The following is a 14,724-nucleotide window of genomic DNA, read 5'->3' on the forward strand; positions in this document are numbered from 1 at the left end:
TCTACTGCTCACAGTAACTTCAGCTGACGCAAAGTGCATCAGTCAGCTATAGAATGACAAAGAGTCTCTGCAAAGGGAATGCAATGTGGAGATGCACTTCTAGCTTATGCCAAGCTACGACACAAGCGCAACTGTGCGTTTGGGTGTCTGTGGAGCTGAGAGTGCCAGGAGTACATGGTGGGCATTTTTCAAATCGAGAAGCATCGTAGATGTCAGAGTGTTTGCAAGACGTAAGAATAGAAAGAGTGCATGATGGTGGACACTAGCTCCTACACGTTAATGACGAATCTACCTGGCAAATGTGAACAAGGCAATCTGCAGCACCTTAGCGGGTTCGAACAAGCCATCATGCAAATTTCCTAGAAAGCTAGGCTGGTATTAGGAGAAAGTTGTGCTGGAGAAAACATGGATTGTGTTCTCCATGTAGCAATCTATCAAGCAAATTACGTAACATTAAAAAAAAATGCATATACAATGAACGTTTTGCAAGAGGCTGTATAACCTTCTTTAGTGCTTATTTTAGTATCAAGATGTACATCAAAGTACATCAAAATCAAAATAAGGCACCCTGGTTATAAGACATAGTGCTGCTCCCTCGTACACGTCTCTTACACAGGGATTCAACATTGCTTGTTCACACATATGTAGGCCAAGCAAGGCAATTTGTAGAACTAACATAATGCTTTTTGTTAGACACAGTATTAATACTGTGTCTAACAAAGAAAAACGAGCCCTTAAGAGTCATCTCCTTTTCTTTGTAATGCTTTTTGTAAACTCATCATGCCACTAACAACACCCAATAAATTCACAAGTATTATAGCCTTAGTGAGGTTACTTTATAGGTTTAGCTGCAGGTAGGGCAGTGTATGCTGCAGCTGTAAATACGCTTCTGTGTGTGCTGGATGTTGAAAATGATGCTCCGGGAGTTGCATAAGCCACACCATTAGAATGCTTAGACGCTAAATTCAGCTGTCAGAAGATTGTAAACATGTTTATGTTTATCTGGTTGTCATATGCATTGTTCTGATGTCACATGTGCATGTGTGTGTATGTGTAACATCACCTTTGATCTTAGATGATGCCACTCATGTGTGCGCGATTGTTTGTTGAACACTTAGTGCACTTAATTCCCTTGTTTTACAAAAATGTTACACAGAACCTTCGTTTATGAAAGACCAAGCTGTTAAAACGGTGCTACAATAAAGTTGTGTTGTCGCCTGAAAGCAGCTGTTATGGGATAGGTGCCACTCTGCTTGCTAATAGGACACATGGCAGCCAATATTTTGTGGAAACATTGGGTCCATGCCAAAAAAAATTCCTGGATGAAGGGAAGTGTGCTGTCTCCAGGTCCAAGGGATTTGCGTTTTTTCTTTGAGCTTCTAACTGACGACATTCCACAATGATGCGGAGAAGTGACAATACTCTCCCCCTTCTGGCTATGCCGAGTAGTAAGGATTTATCTAAGAAAACTGACATAATTTGCAGCCAATTTTTTTTTTCATATGAGTATAAGTGAGCAACTGGCACACTCAAGCATTTGCAGCATTTTTGCAGTGCTTGGCAAAATGCTCACGTCAACAAAGAAGCACGCTATTTACTCTAATAAATGTCAAAAAGCTTGATGATAGATACTAATTAGTAATGGCAATATATACTATGAACTCAGGCAACGGACCAGTCCAGTGAAGTATTGTACTCAAGATGTACTTAAAAATTCCTGAAGAGTTGTTTTGAGAATATCTCAAGTGCAATTTTCCAAATTATATGACTATATGTACTACTCAGAAGAGCAAATGATAGTGCAGTGATTGGCATATATACAACTTGCATGCTGAAAATCCAGCATTTTCGTGTTAATCAGATTCATTACATAGACACTTCTACTTGTTGAGCCAGTGGAGCCCACTTATTTTGAGTAGCGTTGCAGATGTTCTAACAACATGATCCTGCACTGACCGGATCGATGGAGCTACAAAACTCCAAGCAGCCAACAGTACTCTGTCATGGCAGGTGGCAGGTGATCAACAAGTGTTGGCAGTGGCCACTTTGAGTCCTCCGTTTCCAAGTTATTTTAGCCTGTGTTTTTGCCATAACATTTACTGAAATTCTGTGCCATCAATTTGTGCATGTTTTCTGCAGTAATTGCACAGGAGCCGTTCTGGCGTTTGTGAGGTGAATACAATGTAAAGTGTAAGCCAAGCTGATAACCTAGGCCTACTTACTGTAATGATGTTGCCTAAGAATTGTATGGTGACTTTGCTCACTGACGATGTGATATCGTAATGTGATTTGATTTAGAGGTGCTCATTACCTGTATACTGCTATGAAAGTTTGCTTGGAGTATTGGTATATGAGCTTGTTCTGATAAACAATATAAGCAGTGTTACATCTTCTACACAGGTAGGTGCGGTAGCCCTGTGCACACACCCGAAGCTGTTTCAAATGTGTGTTATTCTTTTCCAAATCACAATTTGTCACAGTCTGGAGCAGTTCCGAACTAAGTGTCATTTGCCTAACTGATCTTTATGTAGCCACAGCACAGAATGTTTGAGATAAGTGCAGTGCCAATTTGAGATAAGACAGTACCAATGAATGTTTCTATCACACTACCATGCATGGCAGACAATCGTCTGCCACTCTACACCATTAGGCCAATTTAACCGATACACCGTAGCACCCCTATACACCTATAGAACCAACAGACCTGTTGGTGCCAGTAATCCCATGGTAACCAGTTTTCTTTAGATTTTCACTAGGGAAATAGCTTAGCTGGGACTAGTCTTGAGCTTTCTGCTATGCAGGCATGATTCAACTCTTCATTGTATTCAATTTTGTCATTACAACATGCACCCTAAAATTAGTAATTAAAATCAATTAGCAACAGAATTACAGATCAAAAAGTGACACAAGCCCTAGATGTGACAATTTCTTTCAATAGAGAACATGTATAATTCGAAACACAAGATATGTCTATATGAAGCTTACTTAGCAACTCCAAATGCCACGGACAGTTTCTTCCAGTCACGCGGGAATTAACCAATTTGTTTCTCCAGGGCTGCATCGAAGGCATAAAAGTTTACCTAATGGGGGGAGACGAGGTTGGAGCAGTAGGGCAGTCCATATAATTTTGCCATGTGCTTATATCAGTTTTCAATGCTGTCTCTATAGGTGGCACTAGTGCATGGGTGTCTTCGGTTGTAATGAATTACCAGTACAGCAGTTTCATGTGCTGCTATATAGTATTTTCACCTACAGAAAGTAAGCATTCACGATTATCCTTAACAGTAAGTTTGAGCAGCCTGTCAAGTATGACAAACAAAATGACATGAGAAACCTGTACTTCCAGAGGCAATAGTACAAACAATGTAGAGAAGGAACTGCCATACAGTTACAGGCATATATATAGTACTACCTGCGAGTGTTAGTACTGGAATGAGGACCGCCACTCTGTTTCAAGAAAGCGAAAGGCTCGGTTTAAAATGTGAGTTCCAGAAAAAAAGGCATGGGTGAAAAATAAATGAGTAACCTTTTATGCCTTTGACGTGATAAGCTACAGACGGATATGTTTTGTATTTCATATTAGTGAAGTATCTGTCTTACAATCTTTCTAGTTTGATATATCTGGGTGCGACTGCATATTGGCAAAAAGGCCGGGGTGTGTCTAATTCTTACAGAAAAAAAGAAAAGAAAAAGCATGTGATACTCACGGGTGCCGTCATCGTCATCCTTGCCAGAAGTGGTGCCATTTCCCGTGTGGCGGACCGTCTTGCCAAATGAGCAGGCAATGAGGTCGCTCGTCAGGCCCACTGCCTCGTAGTTGCCCCCGTAGATGTCTTTGACAAGCATGTCCACTCTGCGGTGGTCTCCTCGCTCAGCAAGCTCTAGAAGCTCATCAAAGCTCTGTCAACAAAGGGTGAGGACATTTAGGAGAGTGATCAGTGTGTTGGTGAAGGTCGCTGATGAATGGCAGCCCGAAGGACAAGAACGAAGCGGGACAACAAACACACGAGTCAGACAGCTGCCTTTATCGTTGCTTGAGGTGTCGCTGCATCATTTGGGCTGAATGCACACGTGTGTCTTTTGTTGTACCCACTTCGCATGTCACTTATCTAAACAATGTATGAAACTGAAGAGGGGATATGCTCTTATGCCACTTGTGGATGAAGTTTTGCTTGAAAATCACATGATGTTTGTTCACAGTGCACTTATATACGTTTATCTCATCCATTTTAAAGAAAATTCCAGCTGTCATTCAACATTGTGTTCATTGTCTCGCTTCGTTCTTGTCCACTGCACTAACACCGATCATGAAAAGGAAAAAGCAACACACTATTCATGATGAAGCAATTGTATGATAAAAAGGGAGTGGCTAACATTGTCGATTTGGAGTGGCTAACTTTGTAGACCGAGTAATATGCTGAAGGGACACTAATGCATATGGTGCCTTAAGGTTACTGCCAGGTGTAGATTTCCCAGTCGCCCAGGGATGCAGAGGGGGTTGCAGTCACGCTGGACTGACTGTATGTACAGAGTGACATACTCAAGCTAAATCTGTCATTCTTGAGATCAAAACTGGAAAGATTGTGTGCACAAAGTAAATTACAGCATTATGCTACATGTCAGGGTCACTGAGACATGCGGTCCGGGGGGGATGGGTTAGGCATCTAGGGCCCTCAATAGAACAAAATAATGCGATGAACACCCTATGGTCATACATGAGAGCTGCAATGCGTTCAAATGTTGCCACTGCTGGGTTCGATAAGAACGAACTAAGTCTGCCATGTAGTCAACAAACACACACAAATGAAGGAACGTAATCGGAAGTTTAAGCTTTTATTTTCTTTATTCACGTGTCGAAACTAGCGGATTCGGTAAGCTACGGATGTGCACATACAAAGCGAACCGCGGAACCGCGGTGCAATTTTCACAGCTCGGGTGGGCTCGGCACAATTTCGATGGGTCCCGACTGAAATTAGCTCCCATTGTTAAGAACAGAGCGAAAATTTTCCACCGTGCAGGTCGCTCACCTCTGACCGTTGTAGCTAGAATGCTTGTAGTGTATTTCGGTCTCTGAAAATTTCACATGTCTAATGGCCTTGACTAGAAAGATGGAAAGCGAAACTATGGAAGCAATGTGGAGCCACCAACGCGCACCAAGAGGACAGAATGCGAAGGAAGGAAAAATATCACAGTTTCACCACAAGGATGAAGCAATGAGTGCGATAGCAACGAATTGTAATGTTATATGAAGCAAGGCTAGCAGCTCACTCCTGCAGGATCTAGCCTGGCGTAAGGAAATGCGGCAGCTACAGCGAGCAAATGACCTTTGTAATGTAATGCAAACTTTACGACGAGAACACAGCACGTGTAAAGGTATGAGCTGTCTGCTGATCTCTGACAAAATCACGCGTGACCGTAACATGCCCGTCAAATTATGTATTTCCTGCCAGAGTCATGAGGCCCCCTGTGCCTTTTACGCGACAGGGATGGCCCTCCGCTTGAGCCGCGATCATCGGCAGCCCTCGCACACATTCACTCACATACACATAAAACATATACAATGTGTGGGGCGATGTTATCGATTTGGACTTTATACGGAACATTGCGGCGACGGCAACACTCGTGCAAAAATGCACCTTGAGTGTCCACATAATTGCTGTCACAATAAAAGGATCACGCTGTGTCAAGCACAAAGAAACCTGTAGCGGTGGTCATGAGGTACAGCGTTCGCCTCCAATGTGGGAGACACCGTGTTTCTATTTCCCGCGCTGCTGGGCACCCACCGGTTTTTCTAATGAGAAGAGAGGACCCCAAGCCCACCTGGTGCTCGGTGGTGTGGATGCTCACATTTCAATATGATGGTCTCTCTCATCTATCAATGTCACACTAACAATACCATACATGTTCCCTGTGTCTCAATATTCTTCGATTATTCCCAGCTTCCCTGATCACCATAGACAACCTCAGATATTCTGCGTGCAACAGCGCATGCGTGGCTGCAGGTTACCCGATTTGCAGAGTTTCAGAAGCATGGCACAATAAAATGGCCAAGAAAGCAGCAACAGAGAAAATTTCTGTTTAGACGAAAACACACATTCTCCACTGCCGGCGCTCGCCATCAAACAAACGTCGTGAGCATGACAGGGGCTCGCTGTCATCAAGTGAACCACTGCGGTACCACGATTCTTAATTATTAATAAACAAGTGCTGACTGCAGTTGCCGATACCGCGACCTTACCTCCTTCTGTGCCAACAAGTTGATCTCACCTTGGCCTTGGTCATGAGCGAGCCAAGACCCCAGAAGGTGCCTCCGCCGGTCGCCGACCCGCCAATGCGCTCGTACTTGTCGTCGGACTCGACCTGAGCAGGGGAACGGGACGCCGCCGTGCAGCCTCAGACGAGCTTCTTTTAGGCGCGCGCACATGCACACAAGAGAAGAGCAATGCGACCGGCAAACTGCGCGCCAGTCCCGGGACACTATACGTCAGCATAGTATCTACCATCCCATGTGAATAAGGCGACAAAAAGAGCCCTACAAAGCCAGGTCTTTTCAGATTTATTACAGGTATGAAAGGTAGATTTGACTGACCTTCAGGCATTAATAGCATCCAAAATCAGCGAGTGGGGAGAGGATGAAAATTATTTCACTACTGCATAGTATAATGGCAAATCTAAAAAGTGAGATGTTAGGAGCGGCAAAATCCCCTTCTGCACTCCTAAATTGCTTCCTACTAGCACGAGGAAGATTTAGACTGACAAATAATACACTAGAAACTCCATTGTCATTAATTTCACCACGATAGGTTTATTAATAGAACAGAAAATCAAGGTCACAGTTTCATTTTTAAATTCCACGCCGAAATCTCCGTGTGTGATGTCAGGAATTTCAAACCACTTTTTTCGTATTTTGGCGACATTGGTTCAATGAAATATCCTGAAACTTGGTATGCTACATCTATGCCCTGCAGAAGATAATGTACTACATACTCAATGGTTATGAATTACGACGTAGGCCCTCGTAGACACCGTTAAAATCTATGACGGCATGGCGATTGATGCTGGAACTTCAAGGTGGCGTCGCCACCAGCATTTTGTTTTTGCGCGTTCTCTCCCTCACGAAGCACCTTCTCGCGGCAAGCATGGTGATTTTGGTATTGTGAAAGAGTAATTTACAAATATGAGAAATATCGTTTTTCTCTTTAATGTCCCCTTAAAGAACACCTAAAGAATTTTATGGGTAGCGATTCATGCTGCGGCCGGTATCATCTATGCTGAAGAAACCTGAACAGAAACCAGTGCAAGTGCGGAGACCCTTTGAGGTAGTGTATGCTAGCATTGCTTCTTTATTATTGTTTCTGCACACTCACAGACTGCCACATTTTCCCACCACCTCCTAGCTATATACACCTTCGCTATGAAACAGGAGCTCCGTATTGTCAGGTATTGCGACTCTCTCGATCTGAGGGGATAGACTCTGCAACTAAATATATTACCGCACACCAAAAATATCTGCGGTCTTATCCCACTTAGGAAAGTGGACGATTGGGCTAGTTGGTACTCCATGATATAATACGGTGTAGCGCACTAATAACCACAAGAAACACACAGAGACGGACGAGGACAAGCGCTTGTCCTCGTCCGTCTCTGTGTGTTTCTCGTGGTTATTAGTGCGCTACACTGTCTTATCCCACGCTACGCTGCCTCGGTTATTCTCGTCCAAGAGGTGTGCCTGCGGGTATGAACTCTGCATGACTGTCGTAGTGCGTAACTTTCAGAACATGGCGTTTGTAGGGGCAAAAGTTAATGAAGACAGTCAGACTCGGATGACTGCGCATTAACTTATGCAAAACGTGAACCAATTTTTCCGCTTTAAAGAGAGGAAAAGTATTTCACTGTGTCCAGATATTCTGTTTCGTATAGTTAAATCCCAGATTTCTGCTGATAAATTACTTAAACGCATTCGTTCATGACATCTAAGGCTGACAAGCTTTTTAAGTGAGCAACTGCATGTAAATTGTTTTTTCTGCATAAATGGGTAGTTAATATGGAAAATCAGTCCTGCTGAATCACGCAGGGTGTAGGAAGGCTAATGAAAGTAACCGTCATCCATCTGTTTCAATAACAAAGTTACAAGAAAATCCATACAGATTTCTAAGAAAGAAAGCTTCCCAATTGACAAGGAATACGTCTTGGTCCGGGATGCAATCCCGGCACCAAAGCGGTCGTGCGTTCAAATCCCTGTGGACCACGCGCGTTTGAATTCGGGGCAGTTGCTCTATCATTTGAGCTCCGCTTTCCTCCTCTCGCTTTCATTCATTCTCCGCTGCGCTCTGTGCTTGCTCTCCCCTACGTCAAGAGACTGTTCACTCGATTACGCCTCTGACGCCACACCCAACGACAACGCCACTGCAGAACAGGCAGAGCGGGTGCTTATAATAGCTGCGCCCTAAATAATAAAGGAAGTCCAATTGAACTTACAACAGTTTCATGCTAGAATCGGGTGGATGGCTATTTCTCACTTTCACAAATATCTTCCCAACGTAATAAAGTACCACAATAATTTTTCAAGTTCGAAGCGGGCCACACTCTGGACTGAACGTCGAGAGAACCCATTCACTCGGCGTAGACACAGCAGAAGTGGACTGTTCCTGTTCTTTTTTCTCTGACTGGCTTAAGGCTCATTCACACTTGCGACTAGCACCGACCGCGCGACCATTTGCAGCTGGTGATGAAAAATCGGCTCAAGACGGCCAATGTTCACACCTGCGTGCGACCTAGACAGAATTGTCACCAGACAGAATTGACATCCGCTCGCATTGCTATTGCCCCGCAAAATAAGCTGACATCCTTTTCCTGTGCATCAAACGGCGTCAGCAGGAGGAGTGCAAAAGGGGCACTTGCACCACTCAAGCCACACCAGCACTTGCTCCCCACCAGGGCTTAAAGTCTCCCTTCATTGGAAGGGGGGCCCTCAGTGGGCGGCGACCAATATACATAGATACACACATACATACAGCCCCTCCTTAAGAAATGGAACGGGGGGAGCCGGGCCCCCCCAAGCCCCCCCTGACATTAAGCCCTGCCCCCCACCCTAGATACACCAGCACTCCCCCTCCTCTAGTCACGATGCAACGAGTTTGCACCCCACCAAGACAAAATCCTGCCGACGCCCATGTGCGCATCTGATTGGTCCAGAGGTTTTCGACTGCAGTCGCGCAACAGAAAAATCATCAAGCAGCGAGCGACTGAGCCAAAGTAGTCGCTTTGCGACCAAATTGGCCACTTGTGACCATGTGCGACGAGTCGCTTTGTGACTAAATTGGTCGCGTGACCAGTGCTATTTGCAGATGTGAACGAGCCCTTGCAGCCCGACTTGTAGAGCTCTCGTTGCACCACATGGAGTTGGTTGGGCAGAACGCAGGCAACACCACACACCAGACATCAGCGGAAGGGCTGCATGCATGACATGCCCTCACCTTCATGATGCTGACACCGGAGCCAATATTGACGAGCAGATAAGGGAAGACATTGGGGTCGGTGTTGTTGAACTTGTACTCAGGGTTGCCGTGCCGCTGGTACTCAAACACCTCGTCGGTGATGTTCTTGAGGAGGAAGTTGCAGCCACTTATCAGGCACTCCAGCTCGTCCTCCATGTCCACGCTGCTTTTCAAGATGGTAGAAAAGAGAAGCTTTTGATGAATAATACGCAAAGGCTTATCACAGTGTGTTATTTTAGTCTACACCTGAGCTTCCTCGACATGCATGATTATAAATAACTGAACTCAATAAATAATAGGTTTCTAGCAATTCATTGCAACCATACCTTATTTTTTCTTTGCGACAAATTTGTCAGCCCAAAACAAGCCTACTGCAAGGGATCAAAAATGCAGCATAATTAATGTACTGAATGAAAGTTTAATTCTTTATCAATTGTGAATTGTCGTGTTAAATATAAACATCGCCACCTTTTTTTGGCGCTCATTGGATACTTCAAAACTAACGCTCTATCCTGCACGTCGATGTTTTCCTTAGGGTACGAAATGAGAAACTGATAGCAATCTTTATTGGCAATTTGTCATGCTATTTACAAAGAGGCAGCCACCTAGCCTGTCTGCGAGAATAAAGTGTTGCATTTACTGCAATTTGGCATCTTGCTAATATCATTCTGTTTTGCCAATATCGTTCTGATTTTATACCATCTCATTTAAGCACCCACTTTCTCGATTACACTGCTATCTATCTAAGCTGGCTTTTCCACAAAAAGCACTCACTTCGTGGTTGGGATCGCCACGCATTGCAAGCCGTATCACACTATCAGTAAGGAAGTTGTAGTGCGCCTTGGAATTAAATGAGGATTAAAAAAAAATGCGAGCGCCTGCACTACACTCCCACCTGGGGCACGGACAACGGCAGATTTTTCAGAAGTATGTGACAGTCCGGACACTTTCGCGGCACTGCCACACACCTCACAGAAACATTGTATAAAGTTTTTGCACGCTAAAACCTCTCGCAGTCTGACATTGCAGACTTTATGTCGCGACTGTACATCTATAAAGGCATTATCAAAAGGCACCACTGTCGCCATGCTATCTCGCACCACTTAAGCAGCGCTTTCATTTGTGGATCCACTTACATTCATAGCAGCTTCGGAAAGTTGGCTTCTCCGCTACACATATGTGTCACGAGGTCAAGCACACTCAAGTTGCAGTGAATCATACCAAGTACTGAAAGGAGCAACTGTCGCAGGACACAGTATACGTGCTTCTTAACTACACAAGTGTATACTCTTGAGATAACAATCATAAGTATACCCCAGGCTCATTTTAGAGCGACAGCTCTACTACTACAGGTACACACCGAAAAAAAAAAAAAAATTGGCCGCATATCTGCGTGCTTCGCTGCAAATGTCGTCTAAAGACGATAAAAGAGGCGCTGCGTGAGATATGGACGCCATCTGGCGATACGTCGGGAAACATGAGTGCTGTGTTGCGGGCTGGTAGTCCCGGCGCAGCGGCAGGCGAAGACCGGCGGTGACCAACGCGACCGGTAGGGACGCCGGCCAGCCCGAACACGCTGTTTCGCGCAATGCGCCGAAGGAGAAGAAACGTCCGCACTCAACGAGTACTCTCCACAAACTCTCTTATTTACACGTCGCCTGGGTAAAACAGGAATACCAGAGCGGCGCCCCTGTCATTCGTACAATGCAATACTGAACCGAAACCGAAACACAACATGAGCTTGTGCAGAGGGCACGGAGGAAGACAAGCTTCAGCGCAGTCGCATTTTCAGCGCAGCTTAAGAAACTAGGGTCTTTAAAATTGCGTATCTATGTATTTTTTATTAAAGGAACACACCACCTAATATTTACCTAATGACGTTGCGCCTCAGATATGCGTAATATTTACTTTTTGATCGACAACGTTCACAAGTATGAACAGCCGTACCAGTTCAAGATGGGTGGGCGGTAAGCAAGTGGTTCAACTTTGGCCGGGTGGCTGAATCTGGTGACGTGCCGACAAACAGAAAGACAGACCAAAATTTCTGCGTTTAAGTTCCCCAAGAAAGACTATCGTCTTTAAAAAATGGCGCAGCTTGCAGTAGTGGTGCAAGGCTGGAACCAACAGCGGGGCTAGTGTTCGTACTCCTGAGGAAGAAGCTGCCCTCCCAAGCCCGTGTCCCTGCCCCGCCACACTAGTCACGTGACATGTTCACGTGACTAGCGTTACGCGATTTTTCTGGCGGGAACATGTCACGTGACTAGTACTACGTGATTTTACGACACGTGCCTGGTGCGTAATATTGGCGAGGACATGTCACGTGACTAGTGTTACGTGATTTTACGTCACATGACTAGCGTAGCAGTAGTGTTGCGTGATTTTGGCAGGAACATGTCACGTGACCAGTGTTGTGAGATTTTACGTCACGTGACTTTCTCTCTCTGGATGCGTTCTCTATCAGAGTTATTGCATCGCACGCCGGACAAATCTGCGCACGTGTTGTGGGAGCGAGGCAGAAGATGAAGAGGACGATGAGAGAGCGTGCCGGTTCATGACGGTGGTAATTTCTGTTCACACTACCCAGCGCAACGAAAGGCCTAAACAGATCCGCTGTTAAAAACGCCCGTTTCCATAACTATGACCTTCAAGCTCAGCCAAGGTCATCCAAACGCCTCTGAGCTGCGTCAGCGCCGCAGATAATTGTTCACACAACGCCCGCGAGATGTCGCAAAATTCCCACCAATGAGTTCGCACTGAAGAGAGTAGGATTAGGCGTGTTGGTACAACATGATAAAGAGTGATTAACAGCGCAAACGACAGGAGGGGATAGAAGAGAGGAGAATTTATTTCTTGCGAAAGCGAAGACTGTCGCAAGAAATAAATTGTTGGCACTTCAGCGCTCTGTCTCCTCTCTTCTGTCCCCTACTGTCGTTTGCGCTCTGTCATGATGAGAGAGCGTGCCGGTTCATGACGGTGGTAATTTCTGTTCACACTACCCAGCGCAACGAAAGGCCTAAACAGATCCGCTGTTAAAAACGCCCGTTTCCATAACTATGACCTTCAAGCTCAGCCAAGGTCATCCAAACGCCTCTGTCATTTCGCGCTGATGTTTCTCCGGCGTATCAGCGCGTTGATCACGTGTTCCGTTCCACGCGCCTCGTTCATCGTCGCAACGCCGGCCAAAGAGCTTCTGCGAAACGCTAGTCACGCTCAAGAAAAAGCGCTCTCGCATGCGTGTCCGCAAAAAGGAACAATGTGCACCTGCGCGTGAGACATGCTGTAGCTCAATGCCGGAGGCTAGTCGACAGGATCCCGCAGTTCGGGAACACAAAGAGGAAGCACATCTCCCTAAATTGCTATCGCACTGCTTCGCCATTCCGGTGAAGCTGCGGATTGTTGGTCGACTTCTGACTATGCAGCTATCGCCCCCGTACCTTTTTCAGTATTGTTCAATGCGCATATGGGTTACGGCCATGCAGGTTTTTGACGACGATGGGCCAGTGATGTTGCATTTCAAGGACTGTTTACTTTCTACCTTGACTCCTCGAAAGCCGGGGACCAAAGGCAGGTCGGTGCGAGGCGAACGTCATCGCTTATTTTATTCTATGTCTGCATCCATTGTGAAAGAGGAGGAAATAACTTTATTCCGAGTCCTGCGAGTTGGTGAGGCGGGCCGATGGCCCAGCTCGTTTTTTTTTTTTTTTTTTTGGACCCGACGATAAAGGGGGCAGCTGCGGTGGGGCTGCGCACGCCCAACTCGCACGCGATAGAGGTCGCCCAACTCGCACGCGATACCACGAAGCGCGCAGAGAAGCACCTGCCTGAGTCCGAGCGTGGTGGCGATGAGCTGTCGGTGTCGGAAGGCCCCTCCGCCGGTGAGCTTGACGCTTCCGCCGAGCCGCGGCGGACTGCCGTCGCGCAGCAGCTCCTCCTGGACGAAGCGGAGCCACGCCTCGATGTGGCGCGTCTCGAACTTGACGAAGTGCAGTCGACCGGTCTCCACTTCGCGCTCCCATGGCACACCGTCGCGGGAGCTCGACTCAGCTCCGGGAACAGCCGCCTCGTGCTCGCCGCCACCGCCGCAGCTGCCATTCTGCGAAACATCGGCATTGATATGATAAACTTGTACTGGATATGTATATCAGGGTTCTCCCCAGAAAAATTTTAATAGTGGAATATTTTGAGGGGGAGGGGGGACAGACATTAAGTTTAGGATATTTCTAGTTGTCAATCATCGTTTTCGACACACATCCGCATTTAATTTCTGGCCGCGCATTTGTGGCATCCGTGACGCGCATAGAAAACGGAAGCAAGGGTGCTTGTGTTCTAGCGCTGGCACTTCAGTTGGCGAGCTTTGAAACCACTGGGCCACGTGTTCACACTCCTTTTTACATCACCAGATGATGATGATGATGATGATAATAATAATAATAATAATAATAATAATAATAATAATAATAATAATAATAATAATAATAATAATAATAATAATAATAATAATTTATTATTATTATTATTATTATTATTATTATTATTATTATTATTATTATTATTATTATTATTATTATTATTATTATTGCCGCGGTTTACGTGCCAAAACATCGATTATGATTATGAGGTCTGGATTAATTTGGGCAGCCCGGGCCCTTTTGAACGTGCGCCTATATCTAGTGCACACGGGTGTCTTTGAATTTCGCCCCCATCTAAATACGGGAATCGAACCCGCACCGTCGAGCTCAGCATATCGACATATATTCCGAGTATTTGAACGCACCAATGGTCTAGGTGGACTGGGCTCTTGCCGTTTGCAAGATCGTTTCCGAATGCGACCGCAGAAGTCCGTCTTGGATGCACCAGAACTACAAAGTGCAGTTCTTGTCAGTCAGTGCGACGCTAGGAACAAGATATAGTGAGGCTTTGTGAGGACTTCTTTCTTTTTTTTTTGTGAGTTACTTTACAAATCGGTAAGCTCTATAAAGAGTGGTGTAGACCGCTTCAAAACAAACGGCGCCAACTATTAAGGCAAAATGAAGCGCATGTTGGACTAAATAAGAGAACAATTATAGCTGCTACATTACTTCATGACTACCAACGTATGTCACTGCCATCACAACTGTTGTAGCCAAGTCATTAGCAAGACATTTGTATAACAAACAACCAGTGGCGTATACAGGTAGGGGTGTGGTTGGGAGGGCTCAAATCCCGCCCCTTGACATTTTTACATCTT

General features: G+C 45.5%; 1 protein-coding gene across 2 annotated transcripts in view; it reads right to left on the minus strand.

Annotated features, from left to right (window-relative positions):
- Positions 1 to 14,724, minus strand: part of LOC119386625 (4'-phosphopantetheine phosphatase) — a 92,933-nt gene that overhangs the window by 39,694 nt on the left and 38,515 nt on the right. For both annotated transcript variants that reach the window (XR_005182326.2, XM_037653913.2), the window contains exons 3-6: positions 13,319 to 13,590; positions 9,477 to 9,660; positions 6,268 to 6,360; positions 3,708 to 3,900 (exon numbers count right to left, since the gene is read on the minus strand). Coding sequence is in view for 1 of the 2 variants with exons in the window: in XM_037653913.2 (XP_037509841.1) it covers positions 3,708 to 3,900; positions 6,268 to 6,360; positions 9,477 to 9,660; positions 13,319 to 13,590 (742 nt within the window). In the remaining variant the exon portion in view is untranslated. The remainder of the gene's footprint in view (positions 1 to 3,707; positions 3,901 to 6,267; positions 6,361 to 9,476; positions 9,661 to 13,318; positions 13,591 to 14,724) is intronic.

Source organism: Rhipicephalus sanguineus, chromosome 3, assembly GCF_013339695.2.
Source record: "Rhipicephalus sanguineus isolate Rsan-2018 chromosome 3, BIME_Rsan_1.4, whole genome shotgun sequence".
NCBI classification, from domain to species: domain Eukaryota; kingdom Metazoa; phylum Arthropoda; class Arachnida; order Ixodida; family Ixodidae; genus Rhipicephalus; species Rhipicephalus sanguineus.